The sequence below is a fragment of the Neovison vison genome, chromosome 3 (genome assembly GCF_020171115.1).
Source record: "Neovison vison isolate M4711 chromosome 3, ASM_NN_V1, whole genome shotgun sequence".
Lineage (NCBI taxonomy): Eukaryota > Metazoa > Chordata > Mammalia > Carnivora > Mustelidae > Neogale > Neogale vison.
In genome coordinates, this window is record NC_058093.1 from 19,720,401 (window position 1) to 19,734,289 (window position 13,889).

The 13,889-nt window shown below is 36.4% G+C and overlaps 1 protein-coding gene across 1 annotated transcript in view; it reads left to right on the forward strand.

Moving 5' to 3' along the window:
- The window catches only part of PTH2R (parathyroid hormone 2 receptor), an 85,270-nt gene that overhangs the window by 29,145 nt on the left and 42,236 nt on the right, over nt 1-13,889 (forward strand). Inside the window, exons 3-4 of the mRNA XM_044240835.1 lie at nt 6,913-7,023; nt 7,140-7,261. Coding sequence (XP_044096770.1) covers nt 6,913-7,023; nt 7,140-7,261 — 233 coding nt within the window. The remainder of the gene's footprint in view (nt 1-6,912; nt 7,024-7,139; nt 7,262-13,889) is intronic.

Genomic DNA, 13,889 nt, shown 5'->3' on the forward strand with positions numbered 1-13,889 from the left:
GAGCCGAAGGCAGAGACTTTAACCCACTGAGCCACCCAGGTGTCCTCTTTTCATTTCTTTAACCACAAGCTCTTCCTTCCCTATGGAAAGAATGACTTGCCTGACTTTAGAGTTTCAGAATAGCAGCTGGGCACATGCACATCAGTCTGTTTCTCAGGCCTCTTTTTGGGATCTCTTTGCTTGCAGACAACATGCATCCTGGTTTGCCCTCAACCAGGTAGTAAGCTTGGAGGGACAGACTCTGTTCTTGTATGTCTTGCTTGCAGTTTGGTAGTATATATAAATATTAGAAGAACAAATAAGCAGACCCCTTTATATGTACCTAGGCCCTGTTCTCAAAATATTTTTTCTTTTTAGTAAAATGGTTATTTAATTTCCATATGCCTGACTCTCTGTGTAATTTCTCAACTAGTTTCACATTCAAGTGGGGAACTAGAAAAGCAAAACGATACTATAGGTGAGCTTGTGGTGGCTTTGGTGCTCTTGGGGTTACTCTGCTGTTATAACTGCATAGGAACCTATGGCTTGTTCTCCTCAGGGCTTGGTGATGACTCATAGTTCTTATTGGGACCATTGAGAAAAACTATTTATTGGAATCTTTGGAGTATTAGGTAAATTATAATGTTTTATATGGGAAAATGCCTTGCCTTGATAGTTGAGTATAATTTAGGAATTTTTTTTTAAAGGGAGGTGCTATTTATGAGCTTCCCTAAATCTCAATAATCTGAATGCAGCAGATGTCTCTAAAGCTATGCTGTACTAAAATTCACAAGTCAGAAAACAACAGATGTTGGTGAGAATGTGGAGAAAGGGGAACCCCCTTCACTGTTGGTGGGAATGCAATCTGATACAACCACTCTGGAAAACAGTATGGAGATGTTAAAAATAGATGTTAAAAATAGAGATACCCTACAACCCAGAAACTGGGCTACTAGGTATTTATCCAAAGGATACAAACATAGTGATCTGAAGGGGCACCTGCAGCCCAGTGTTTCTGGCAACAGTGTCCACAATGGTCAAACTGTGGGAAGAGTCCAAATTTTCATGGACAGATGAATGGATAAAGAAGATGTGTGCATATATTTCTATAATGAAATATTATGCAGCCATCAAAAAGAATGAAATCTTGCTGTTTGCAGTGACATGGAACCAGAAAGTGTTGTACTAAGAAAAATAAGACAGAGAAAGACAGATACCGCATGATTTTGCTTATATGTGGAATTTAAGAAACAAAACAGATGAACACAGGGGAAGGGAAGGAAAAATATAATAAGATGAAATCTGTGGGAGAGGCAAACCATAAGGGACTCTTAACTCTAGGTAATAAACTGAGGGTTGCTCGAGGGGAGCTCATTGTGGGGATGAGGTAATTGGATGATGGACATTAGAGAGGGTACTTGATGTAATAAGCACTGGGTGTTATATGCAACTGATGAATTACTAAATTCTACCCCCGAAACTAATAATACAGTATATGTTAGCTAAATTGAGTTTAAATTAAAAAAATAAATAAATAAAAGCTATTCCCTGGAGATGTTTGGGTAGCTCCATTAGTTAAACTCAGGGTTGTGAGATTGAGCTCTGCACTGGATGTGGAGCCTGCTTAAAATTCTCTCTCTTCCTTACCCTCTGCCCCTCCCCCTACCTCTCCCTCTCTTAAAAAGGAAAAAAAAAAGCTATGCCCTGTAATGAAATATCTGGTTTGATCTCCTTCATTCTAATCTCCAAATACTTAATTTAAGAACATTTAAAATTTATAACTTCTTCCTCTTAAATAATATAAGCAATTTGAAATACTTTAATTACTTCCAAATTATATGCTATTGTCATATAATTTTATATTAATAAAGTCATATAGTTTTATCTTAATTTTACATTACAATTTTTCTTCAAGATGAAATATGTCTTTTTGTGAACTTGCTTATAGTGAATGCTCTCAGTGTTTGTCAGAAAAAATGTTTATTTCAATCTCAATTGTCAAAGTTACTTTTTCTGGATGTGTGATTCTTGGTTGAGAATTATTTATTTTTAGCACCTGAATATTATTTCATTTTTACTCTAGCTTCTGTTGTTATTGGTGACAAATCAGTTTTCAGTCTTTGTTGATGATTAGTTATTTTTCTCTGGCTCCTTTTAAGTGCTTTTCTTTGTATTTGATGTTCTGCAGTTTTATTCTGTATCTAGGTATGGATTCATTTAATTTCTGAAGTCTGAGGATCTATGTCTTTCAGTCATTCATGGGAATGGTTTGCTATTTTGTCTTTGAAACTTTGTTCTCTCCCATTTTCCTAGTCTTTTCATCTGGAACACTAATTAGATAAATATAAGACCTTCTCAGACCCTTTGTGTCTTCATAAAATAAATTAGATGAAATAAATATGGCAAAATATTATCAAGTGTCAATTCCAGGTGCTGTATATATAAAATATTCTTTTATTTATGAAAAAATTGTAGTAAAAAGAAAATACCATTTTTCATCATGTCTATGAAAGTTGAGGAAGTATAAATGCAAATACCTAGCTATCAAATGATTCAAGTAGTTAAAAACAAAACGCAAAATATTGTTGATCCTAGTTTGACTTCACAAATGTATGGCTACACTGTTTTATGGATAATAATAGAACTGAAAAGAGACAAAGTTGGAGTTTCCAAATTTTAGACTGTTCTGTGTAAAGATCATGGTTTGACAAGCATCACTAATAAGTAGTTTGTCCTGGCATACACAAAAGATGACAGGGAATATAATTAATGGTGTTAATTTATAAAGAGAGATTGGTGAGTCACCAGGCAATTAATTAGTTTCTTGGTAACTGGTGAAAGTATTTGCTCACATAGGATGTGAAATGATGATCAAAGAGTAGATGTTAATTAAGATCTCTGTATTAGCTTGTGAGGCCGTGGCTTCCTCAATCCTTTCAACGTTTGTGGGTATATATTTTTTTTAATTTTATTTTTATTTATTTGAAACAGAGAGAGAGAGAGAGAGATCACAAGTATGCAGAGAGGCAGAGGCAGGCCTAGAGGAGAAAACAGGCTCCCCGCTGAGCAGAGAGCCCGATGTGGGCCTCCATCCCAGGACCCTGAGATCATGACCTGAGCCAAAGGCAGAGGCTTAACCCACTGAGCCACCCAGGCGCCCCGTTTGTGGATATTTATTATACTTTTTGTCAAAGAGCCACCAGAGAGATGAACACAATCTACAGAAACATTATTTTTGAGGAATGTTGGTTTTCTGAATTTTGGGAAGTGTATGTGTATGTGTGTGGGGTATCTTGTAGGGAACTAAAAATTGTCCCCATTAGAGCATGAGGAAAATATCAGCAGATTTATCTCCATAGTAGTTTAAAATTACATAGTTATAAAATAAATGGTCATTGGGTTTTAAACTTGTACGAAGACCTTATTCCATCATGTTAACTAACTCTTGTCAGAAAGTATCAGGATATTGCAGCATACATTTTGTTTATCTATGTATCTGTTTTAGAGAGCGGGAGAGAATGCAAGTAGTGGGGAGGGACAGAGGAAGAGGGAGAGAGAGATTCCTAGCCTGGCTCTGTGCTCAGTGCAGAGCCCTACACTGGGCTTGATTTCACAACCCTGAGGTCATGACCTGGGCCAAGATCAAGAGTTGGGTGCCAACTGACTGAGTCATCCAGGCACCCCTGCAGCATACATTTTAGAGGGATAGCTAGTTTTCAGAACTCAAGAATGTGTGTCCAATTTTGGTAGATTGTACAATAGCTCTCTGGTAAAAGATTGGACAGTACAGGTCAATGAGGATGCATGTCTTGTTAAAGACAAAGTGAATGTCTGTGAAGCCATATGGAATGGTAGCAAGATACAGAAGAATGTCTAGGGTAAAGTTGGTGGAAGAGGTTGATTCATTGCACTCTGTTTGAACAAGAAAGAAAAACAAAGCACAGGTAATGGCGGAAAGAAGCTGGTGAAGCCCTGCACCAGAAGCAAGAGCCAGTATAATGGGTTCCTGGGTTGCTTTAATATGTAAACACAGTCTTTTATTGTGTGGGCAAAGTGAGGCTCTTTCCAAGAAAATGCTCTCTTCTATAAGAACAGTGTGGGTAAGGGAAGACATTTCCTTTTTCTTATTGCTTCAGCAATCCCCAAAGCAAATCAGGTTATTTGTTTCCATGTGATATGGAGGACAGTAAGAAATTAATTTCAGGTTTATGCTGAATTCTTTTCTTTACAGATCAGGGTTTGCATGACTATTCAAAATGAACAAACAACTCGACATCATGAACATCAGCTAGAACAAAATTACTCAGCTACCGTAGTGTAATTGGTAACTAAAAAATAAGGGAGCTATAATGGTAACAGAATAAGGGTCCCCAAAGATGTCCATACCCCAATACTTGGTGTTATGCCTGTGTATATGCTATGTTAAATGGTGCAAGGACATTGCAACTGGGATTATAGTTATGGGCCTTAAAGTAGGGAGATTATCCTGGATTATCTGGATGGGTCCAATGTGGTGTTTGTGGTGGATGAATCAGGAGGGAAAAAGGAGAGTGGAAGAGAGACATGATAAGAAGTGTCAGCTTGCCTTGCTGACTTTGAAGATGGAGGAAAGGAGTCATAAACCAAGGAATATAAGTGGTTTCTAGAAGTTGATCACCTTCAAGGAAATGAACTCAGTCCTAGCTGAACTCACTGGATTTATGACTTAAAGAAATAGTGTGATAGTAAGTTTGGGTTATTTGAAGCCATTACATTTGTGGTAGTTTGTTATGGTAGCAATAGAAACATGGATACAACACGCATTAAAAGTAATCTCATTTTTATATGGAGGATATGCTCTCTTCTTGGGAGTTAAATACGCAACTAACAGAGAGCAGTCCTGAAGAACACGCAGTGTTGACTCTGACTGAATATTTGTTAAGCGCCTGCCTAGGGCTGGTACAAAACAGACAAAATTCCCCAGGGTTCCTGTGGTTTAAGAAACCATAGTAAAATAACAGTTCCTATTGGAAGATGATGAGAGCTCAGGTAAAAAGTATAGAAGGAAAGGGGATAAGGCAAGTTTTGAAGGTAACTGTAAATGGGGCAAGTTTACTTAGAAGTGACCTGTGAGTAAAAAAGTCTGTAGGGTGAATGGGAATAAACCTTAAAGCCATCTGGTGAATGGACTGAAGTGAAGGGAGAGCTAGGAGGACCTTAGCAGAACCAGGGTCAGGGAGATAAGTATGGTGGAAAGAGGATGTTGAAGGGCTTTCAGATTTTGTAGACTTGGCTTTTGCTGGGAGTGAGAGGGGAAGCCTTTGGAAGATTTTGGCTTATTGTGTGAATGAATGAAAGGAGAGCAGGAATGGAACCAGGAAGACCAGATTTACCTTTCAATAAGAAATTTCTTCGATTTATGTGTAAAAAACTAGAATAGCATTTTGAATTCATTAGCTAATTTAAGAAATTTCCACTTTGAAATTACCTTAAAGTTGAGAGATAGGTATCAAAATATTTAAGAGTGATCTGTTATGCTATCTGCAATTTACTTTAAAATACCACAGCAAAAATAGTTAAAATAAATATGATAAAAATATAAGCAAGTGTCAATTCTAGGTGAGGTGTGTGTGTGTGTGTGTGTGTATACAGAATATATTGCTTTATTTATGAAAAAATTTTTGACACAGAGACACAGTGATAGCAGGAACACAAGCAGGGGGAGTGGGAGAGGGAGAAGCAGGTTTCCTGCCTATCAGGGAGCCCGATGCAGGGCTCAATCCCAGGACTCTGGGATCAAGACCTGAGCCGAAGGCAGATGCTTAACGACTGAGCCACGCAGGCTCCCCTGAAAAAATTTTTGTAATAAAAATTTTCCTCATGTCTATGAAAGAAAACAGAATGTACATGCAAATACCTAGTTGTAAAATGATTCAAGTAGTTAAAAGCAAAACTCAAAGTATTATTCATCCCGGTTCAACTTCACAAATGTTTGGTTTCTCTGTGTTATGGTTACATTATAATATCAGTTCAGTTATAGAACTGAAAAGAGACAAAGTTGAAGTTTCCAAATTCTACATTTTTCTGTGTGAATATCATGGTTTGATGAGTTTTGACCATGGATGTGGCAATGAAGATTATGAGAACTACTTGGGTTCTGAATGCATTTTGTCTGTTCAGCACCTCCCACTCCAAATCTTTATACTTGATTCTTAAGGAGAGTAGAGCTTGTGAGAATTTTGTTTGAGATGAGGGTTAGACTCAGACAAATTACTAGAGTAACTGGTGAAAAGAAAAAAAAAAGAATTATTGGTAAAAAGGCAAACTCAAATCTTGGAGCTTACTGGGAAGCTCAATCTATTTCACATATCATATTTTTTAATAGCAATTTTTAAAAATCTAGGGTAAAAATGTAGCTAGAACTGTGATAGAATTTTACTATGGTTGTTCACAATGACTGCCAATGTTTCTTATATATATATATTTTTAAAGATTTTTATTTATTTATTTGACAGAGAGAAATCACAAGTAGATGGAGAGACAGGCAGAGAGAGAGAGAGGGAAGCAGGCTCCCTGCTGAGCAGAGAGCCTGGTGCAGGACTCGATCCCAGGACCCTGAAATCATGACCTGAGCCGAAGGCAGCAGCTTAACCCACTGAGCCACCCAGGCGCCCTGTTTCTTATATATTAATTGCTATATTTCACATAGAGTGGAATCACTAAAATATTTTCAATTTCTGCAAACCAAATGTTTCTATTAATGGACCTTTAATGAGGAAAGGTGGATAGAGATTAGGACATTTGTGTCATATCTACCCCATTCTAGTTTCCATAACTACCAATTTGTTTTATATTTTGCTGCAGGTAGAGACCTGAGATTTTGTATTTTGAGTGTACTTACTGTCTGGTTCCAATTGCATTTTTGTTTATTTGTTTTTTAATTTTTTTTATTAGAGGGAAATTGTTTCCCAGAATGGGATGGACTCATTTGCTGGCCCAGAGGAACAGTGGGGAAAATACTGGCTGTCCCATGCCCTCCTTATATTTATGACTTCAATCATAAAGGTATTGAATTTTTCTGAAATGATTAATTTGGAATAGAAAGATCCTTTTTTTTTTTTTTTCCTAGTGAAAGCCAAGAGCATTGAGCAATCTCGATGTTTTCCTTCATGTCTTTACAGGAGTTGCTTTTCGACACTGTAACCCCAATGGAACGTGGGATTTTATGTACAGTTTAAATAAAACATGGGCTAATTATTCAGACTGCCTTCGCTTTATGCAGCCAGATATCAGCATAGGAAAGGTAATGATAATTTTTGTATTTGTGAACCGCACAGGGAAAATGGAATATTTTTATGCATTTCTTGATTGCCAACTATTATATATAAAAGCCCCTTTATTCTAGAACACAAATGTTCTAAAAGATAAAAAGCAAGACTTGAATCTTTTTAGCTCTCTGGTTAAGGAATGGTGTAGGACCCGAAACATCCCAGTATTTTCTTTAGGTTAGAGTTATCTGGCTAAGATACATGCATCTATACTTATAAATATGTGTTTGTGTGTATTATGTTATAGTACATTATAATTATATTATATTACATTATGCTATATTGCATTATATTTTACTTCAAAATCAAAATAGGTAGTCAGCAACATGATTTATGATTTCTTTTTTGTTAACCTATGAATGGCTACATCTCATTTCACTCTGTATTCCTGAAGGAGATTTGTGTTTTAAAGATGTATTTGTCCTTTTGTAAGATTGGCCAGTAGGTGATATTATTAGTATATGAAAGATTAGATTGTAGAATTAAGGAGAAGCAAGTGGCATCCCATAGGTCTTCCAGATGACACCTTAATTTTACACATGAGTAAACTCAGAACCAGAGATTAGGTGTTAGAGTGACTCAGCTCACTGATGACAGGATCTACAGCTGAATCCTGATCTCCAAATACCTGATCAGTGCTATTTGCAATGTAACAATCATATGAAAACGTTGGAAACCCTAGATAGTCGATTTAACTGATACATGGTGCTTTAAGTCATGCTTAAATTCCTATCACTCAGACCTTGTGAGTAAAATGCATGGTGATATATGCATATGATGTTAGGAGTTAATATGATTCTTGGGTGTATAAATGGCTTTTATGGGGATCCTGAGAACAGTCTATCATACATAAACTGTACCAGCATTAGACATTTTTCTTTCTTTTTTTTTTTGCTGGGGGTTGGGAATAGGGAGAATAGTAGGGGAAGCAGTGTGGGCCTCAATCCCAGGACTCCAGGATCATGACCTGAGCCAAAGGAGGATGCTTCAGTGACTGAGCCACTCAGGTGCCCAGTAACGAGAGTTTTATAGAAGGAACAATAAATTAAAAAACAAAAGGGTGTGCATTGAGAATAAACATCTTTATTGGAGGGAAATACGACTAAGATTTTTTAAACATCTATTGTCTTCTTCCTAAAACAATTTCCTTATTGTTGGCTTGACAAAATGAGGCACTTACTTTTATTTATTTATTTATTAGCTTTCATATTTTATTATTTTTCAAAATAACTTAGAATGTATTATTTGAGGGGTTACAGGTCTGTGATTTATCAGTCCTACATAATACGCAGCGCTTGTTATAACACATACCCTTCCCAGTGTTCACCAGCCAGTTATAGCATCCCCCACCCCTCACCCCTCCAACAACCCTCAGTTTGTTTCCTAGGATTAAGAGTCTCTTATGGTTTGTCTCCCTCTCTGGTTTCATCTTGTTTCATTTTTTCCTCTCTTCCTATATGATCCTCTGCCTTGTTTCTTAAATTCCACAAATCAGTGAGATCATATAATTTTCTTTCTCTGACAGACTTATTTTGCTTAGCATAATACCTTCTAATACCATCTATGTCACTGCAAATGTCAAGGTTTCATTCTTTTTGATGGCTGAGTAATAGTCCTGGGTGTGTGTGTGTGTTGTGTGTGTGTATGTGTGTGTGTACCACTTCTCCTTTATCCATTCATCTGTCAGTGGACATCTGGGCTCTTCCATAGTTTGGCTATTGTAGACGTTGTTGCTATAAACACTGGGGTACAGGTGCTTCTTCAGATCACTACATTTGTATCTTTTGGGTAAACACCTAGTAGTGCAACTGCTAGGTCATAGGTTAGCTCTATTTTCAACTTTTTGAGGAGCCTCCGTACTGTTTTCCAGAATGGCTGCACCAGCTTGCATTCCCACCAACAGTGTAGGAGGGCTTACCTTTTCTATACCCTTGTCAACATCTGTCATTTCCTGACTTGTTAATTTTAGTCATTTTGACTGGTGTGGTATCTCATTGTGTTTTTGATTTGTATTTCCCTGATGTCAAGTGATGCTGAGGACCTTTTCATGTGTCTCTTGGCCATTTGGAGGTCTTTGGAGAAATGTCTATTCATGTCTTCTATTTCTTGATTGGATTATTTGTTCTATAGGTGTTGAGTTGGATAAGTTCTTTATAAGAGACAGTTACTTTTAGTAAAAAGATGGGAAAGAACTCTTCTGATAGGCCATAGGTTTATTAAATTCATTAGAGAATTATATTTAAAACAACAGCATACTGCAGAAATTACCATATAATCCATCTCACATTTAAAGGTTAAATGAACTTCTGGAAAACAATTTAACAATGTGTATTAAAATAACTTCAAAGCGGTCATATCTTTTGATCTTATGAAGTTTCTTCTAAGAGTCAAGTATAAGAATTTGGAGTGTGGGGAATTGAGTGGACAGAATGTTCATTGAACTATTAATTTTTGTAGTCAATATTCTAAAGAATTTAAGTTTCCAGTGAAGAACCTTCCAGAGAAGTTTAAATATACTCACATAAATGTTTTTTGTAAAGAGTTTGTGGCCTTAGAAATTTCCTTTGTTATACAGTTAACAGAAAAAAAAATAAGATAATAAAGTTGTATATAAATTGGGAATGTAGATGCTCAAAACAACAGAAAATGCTGCATAGGGATAAAATAAAAAGAAATACATGAAGTGTTTCTTTTTGGCTGGTAGGAATTTGGGAGGTTCCCCCCTCTTTTGTGTTTCACACATTATCCAAATATATTCTTTTTTTCCTTCCTTCCTTCTTTCCTTCCTTCCTAAGTAGTCCTCCACACCCAGCATGGAGCCCAACGTGGGGCTTGAACTCATGACCCTGAGATCAAGACCTGAGCTGAAACCAACAGACTGACATTTAACTGATTGAGCTACCCAGGCATTCCCAAATATTTTCTATAAAATGTTTTGTATTTTATTGACTGATAATAATATGTAGTAAACATTTTTTAAAAAAGGAACAAAAGGCAAAATCTTTTGCTTTCAATTAGGATGCTGGAAGTTGTGACAGTAGGAACAGATTAAGTAAGATGCAAAGTCCGTAATTTGTAATAATTCATCAGTGAGCTGAGGATGCCAAGAAGTCTAAATGATCCCACTTCTAGAAGGCGGCAAGCCCTTCCTATAAGAGAAGCGACCCATGACTGCTATCTATCCCTGGGTCTATAGCAGAAGAGGACAACCAGGTCATAGAAAGAGATGGAAAGAAAAGAGCCAGGCTCTTAAACCAACAGTTTTTTTTTTTTTTTTTAAAGATTTATTTATCTTAGAGGGAGAGAGAGAGAAAACAAGTGAGCTTGGGGCAGGTGCAGAAGGAGAGAAAGAATCCTGAAATAGACTGCTGAGCCAGACTCGCTGAAGGACTTGGACCTGGACATGGGTCTTGACCCCAAGACCTGGGAAAACAACAGTCTGCCACTTAACCAACTGCCACCTAAGTGCCCCTTAAATGAACTTTTAATAGATAAGCGTTGGCATATAGGCTTAGAATCTCAAGAAGTGAGCCCATTCACAGTGCGCTATCACCCACCAGCCAGTTTTTACCCATGGGAGTGGAGGTCATGTGCCAAAGGCTGGGGACAGCCCCGGTAGGGTAAGAGAAATTCTGGGAGAGTTGCGAAGTACTCAGAGTGAAATGGAGCCAGTTAGCCAAAGGCATGGGACAAAAGATACATGGAGATCATTGCTTCAGACTGCATGCCAGGGAAGGTCAGGAGAGCAAAGTAAAATCCCTAGCAACTCAAAAATCTGACGATGGTTCAAAGAGCACCAAAAGTTCTATGGCTTAGAAAAAGTCAGGTGAACTAAAATCCATAAAATGGCCACTAGAGGCTGCTAGCGCTAAGATCTCGAGGTCCGCTGAAGGAGTCTTGATTCTGGGCTCAAAACCTAAATAAACCAGCATAAAAGGATCACAAAAAACATAAAACAAAAACTACAACAAAGCTCAACTTAGTTAACAACAGAGTAATCCAGATTCCCTACCCAAGAAGCCTGATGGAGGAAGAGGTCTGCCTTTTCAGGCAGTTGACATCAAATACTTCAGTCTCTATCATTCTTTTACTTACAGGGCCCAGAGTGTGATACAAAATTACAAGGCAGGGCCCCCAAATCTGGAGTAAAAATAAGAGCAGAAAAAACCAGATGATCCAGATGTTAGAATTTGCAGATAAATACTTAATAATAACTATTTTTAAATATGTTAGATGATTTGGTGAGAAGGTATATAAAATAGATGGGAAAAATCAAAGAAATAGAAACTTCAAAAAAACCCCAAACAAAACAAAACAAAACCAAAATGGAAATTCTAAAAATTGAAATATTCAATCCAAAAATGAAGAATTCATTTGATTTGCTCAACAGCATACTGGATACAGCATGATAAAAGATTAATGCCTTTTAAGAAAAGTCAATAGAAATTTTCCAACGAAGCATCAGGAGAAAAAAATAAATTAAAATTGGAAGCATCTGAAACTTGTGAGACAACATATAATTGTCTAACAATGTGAAATTAGAGGTAACTAGAGAAAATTGGACAAAATAAATATTTGAGGAGACAATGGCCAAGAATTTTCTAAATGGGTGAAATAAATCAACCCATATATTTCAGAAATTTAGCAAATGCAAGGCAGGATAAAATAAAATCATACTTAGATACATCATAGTTAAACTGCTATAAATCACAGTAAAAAGAAAACTTAAAGGCAGAGTATAAGGGCACATAATAAAAAAGATGCCTAAAGGAGGCTGGAATATAATGGGATGACATCCTTAAGGTGATAATATGCAAAAAGATAAAGGTAAAATAATGATACTTTTCAGACAGAAAATATATGAGAGGATTCATCTTCATCATACCTTCAGTATAGGAAATACTCAAGAAAGTTCTCTAAGTCAAAGAGAAATATGCCAGATGAGAACAGAGTTTGGTAGGAAGGAATGAAGAGGACCAGAATGGGTATATGTACATATATATATGGATAAAAATGACAGACTAAAACAGTAAACAAAACTATATTCTTATCCTTATTTATTACTGTACTTATATCTTTCTTCATATCTTTATAATTCATTTAAAAGTCTACTGACTGCTTAAAGCAATCATAATAGTCTCACAAAGGTTTATAAATTACATAGGCAAAATTTATTATATGTGCTGCCAAAGCAAGCACTATGTAGACAAAATCTAAAAGGGCAAAGGCTAGGGAGCAAAACTGAGTATACATTTGTATACCTTTTAAGTCATTTGTGAAATAGTTCAATATTACTTAAATGGAGGTTCAGGGTGCGTAATTGCTAAAAAATAACACAAGCGAAATATTAAGAAATACTTGATTGACACCACCTCCCAAATAGAAGGTAAGGAAGTAGGTACAGAGGAACAAAGATAGGGCATCTAGAATGCCAGTACCAATGTGTTATTTTTAAGCCTGACCATAGCAATGATTGTGCTCAGTGTAAATGAACTTAACAATCACTTAAGATAGAATGGGTAATAAATGTATGACTTAGGTATATAATGTCTGTAAGAAATGTACTCTTTAAAAATACAGATAAATGTGAAGATAACAGATGTTTCGAAATTAAAAGGGTGGATGAGTTAATGCAGTGCATGCCCTCAGCATAAAAAAGGTTGGTATTGCTAAGTGGACTTCAAGGCAGAGTATTACTGAGGTGGAAGGCCATGTCAGAATGGTTAAATAATCCATTTACCAGCAAGAACTAATGATCCTAAATATGCACACTTTTAGGGACTTTATATTGCATAAAGCAAAAATTGTCAAAGCAAAAGGGAGACATGATCAGGTCCCACCATGTTGGAATTTATGAAATTACCATTCTCTCAGTAATTGGTAAAACAATTAGACAAAAACACCCATAGGATATCTTTCAGACAATTTGATGAAAATGCCATTTATAGAATACAATCACCAAACACAACAAAATTCACATTCTTTGAAATTACACATCAAAGTTTCTTCAAGATTGGACATACACTGGACTATAAAGAAGTGTCAATAAATCTCAAGATTGGGGTACCTGGGTGGCTCAGTGGGTTAAACCCTCTGCCTTCGGCTCAGGTCATGATCCCAGGGTCCTGGGATCAAGCCCCGCATCGGGCTCTCAGCTCCGCAGGGAGCCTGCTTCCTCCTCTCTCTCTGCCTACTTGTGATCTCTATATGTCAAATAAATAAATAAAATCTTAAAAAAAATAAAATAAAATACGTGGACAATTTACAAATTGTTGGAAAATATGTGTGTGACCCATGGCAAAAGTTTGAACTGAATACTTATGAAAGCTGAATATATCAAAAAAGTGGGAGAAACTACAAAAGCAGACTTTATGAGATTTATAGCTTATTACTTGTTTAATTATATTATAGCTTAATTATATGCTTAATTATAGCCTAATTAGGAAAGAAGAAAGGTAAGCATTCAGTAATCAAAGTCTCCACATTAAGCTGTACAATGTAATACCTAGAACAACCACCAAAAGTATTTGAAAAGGAACATCAGAATAGAATTCTGCAAAATGTTCAAGTAACCCACAGGGTGGCAGGAAAAAATAAAACAGA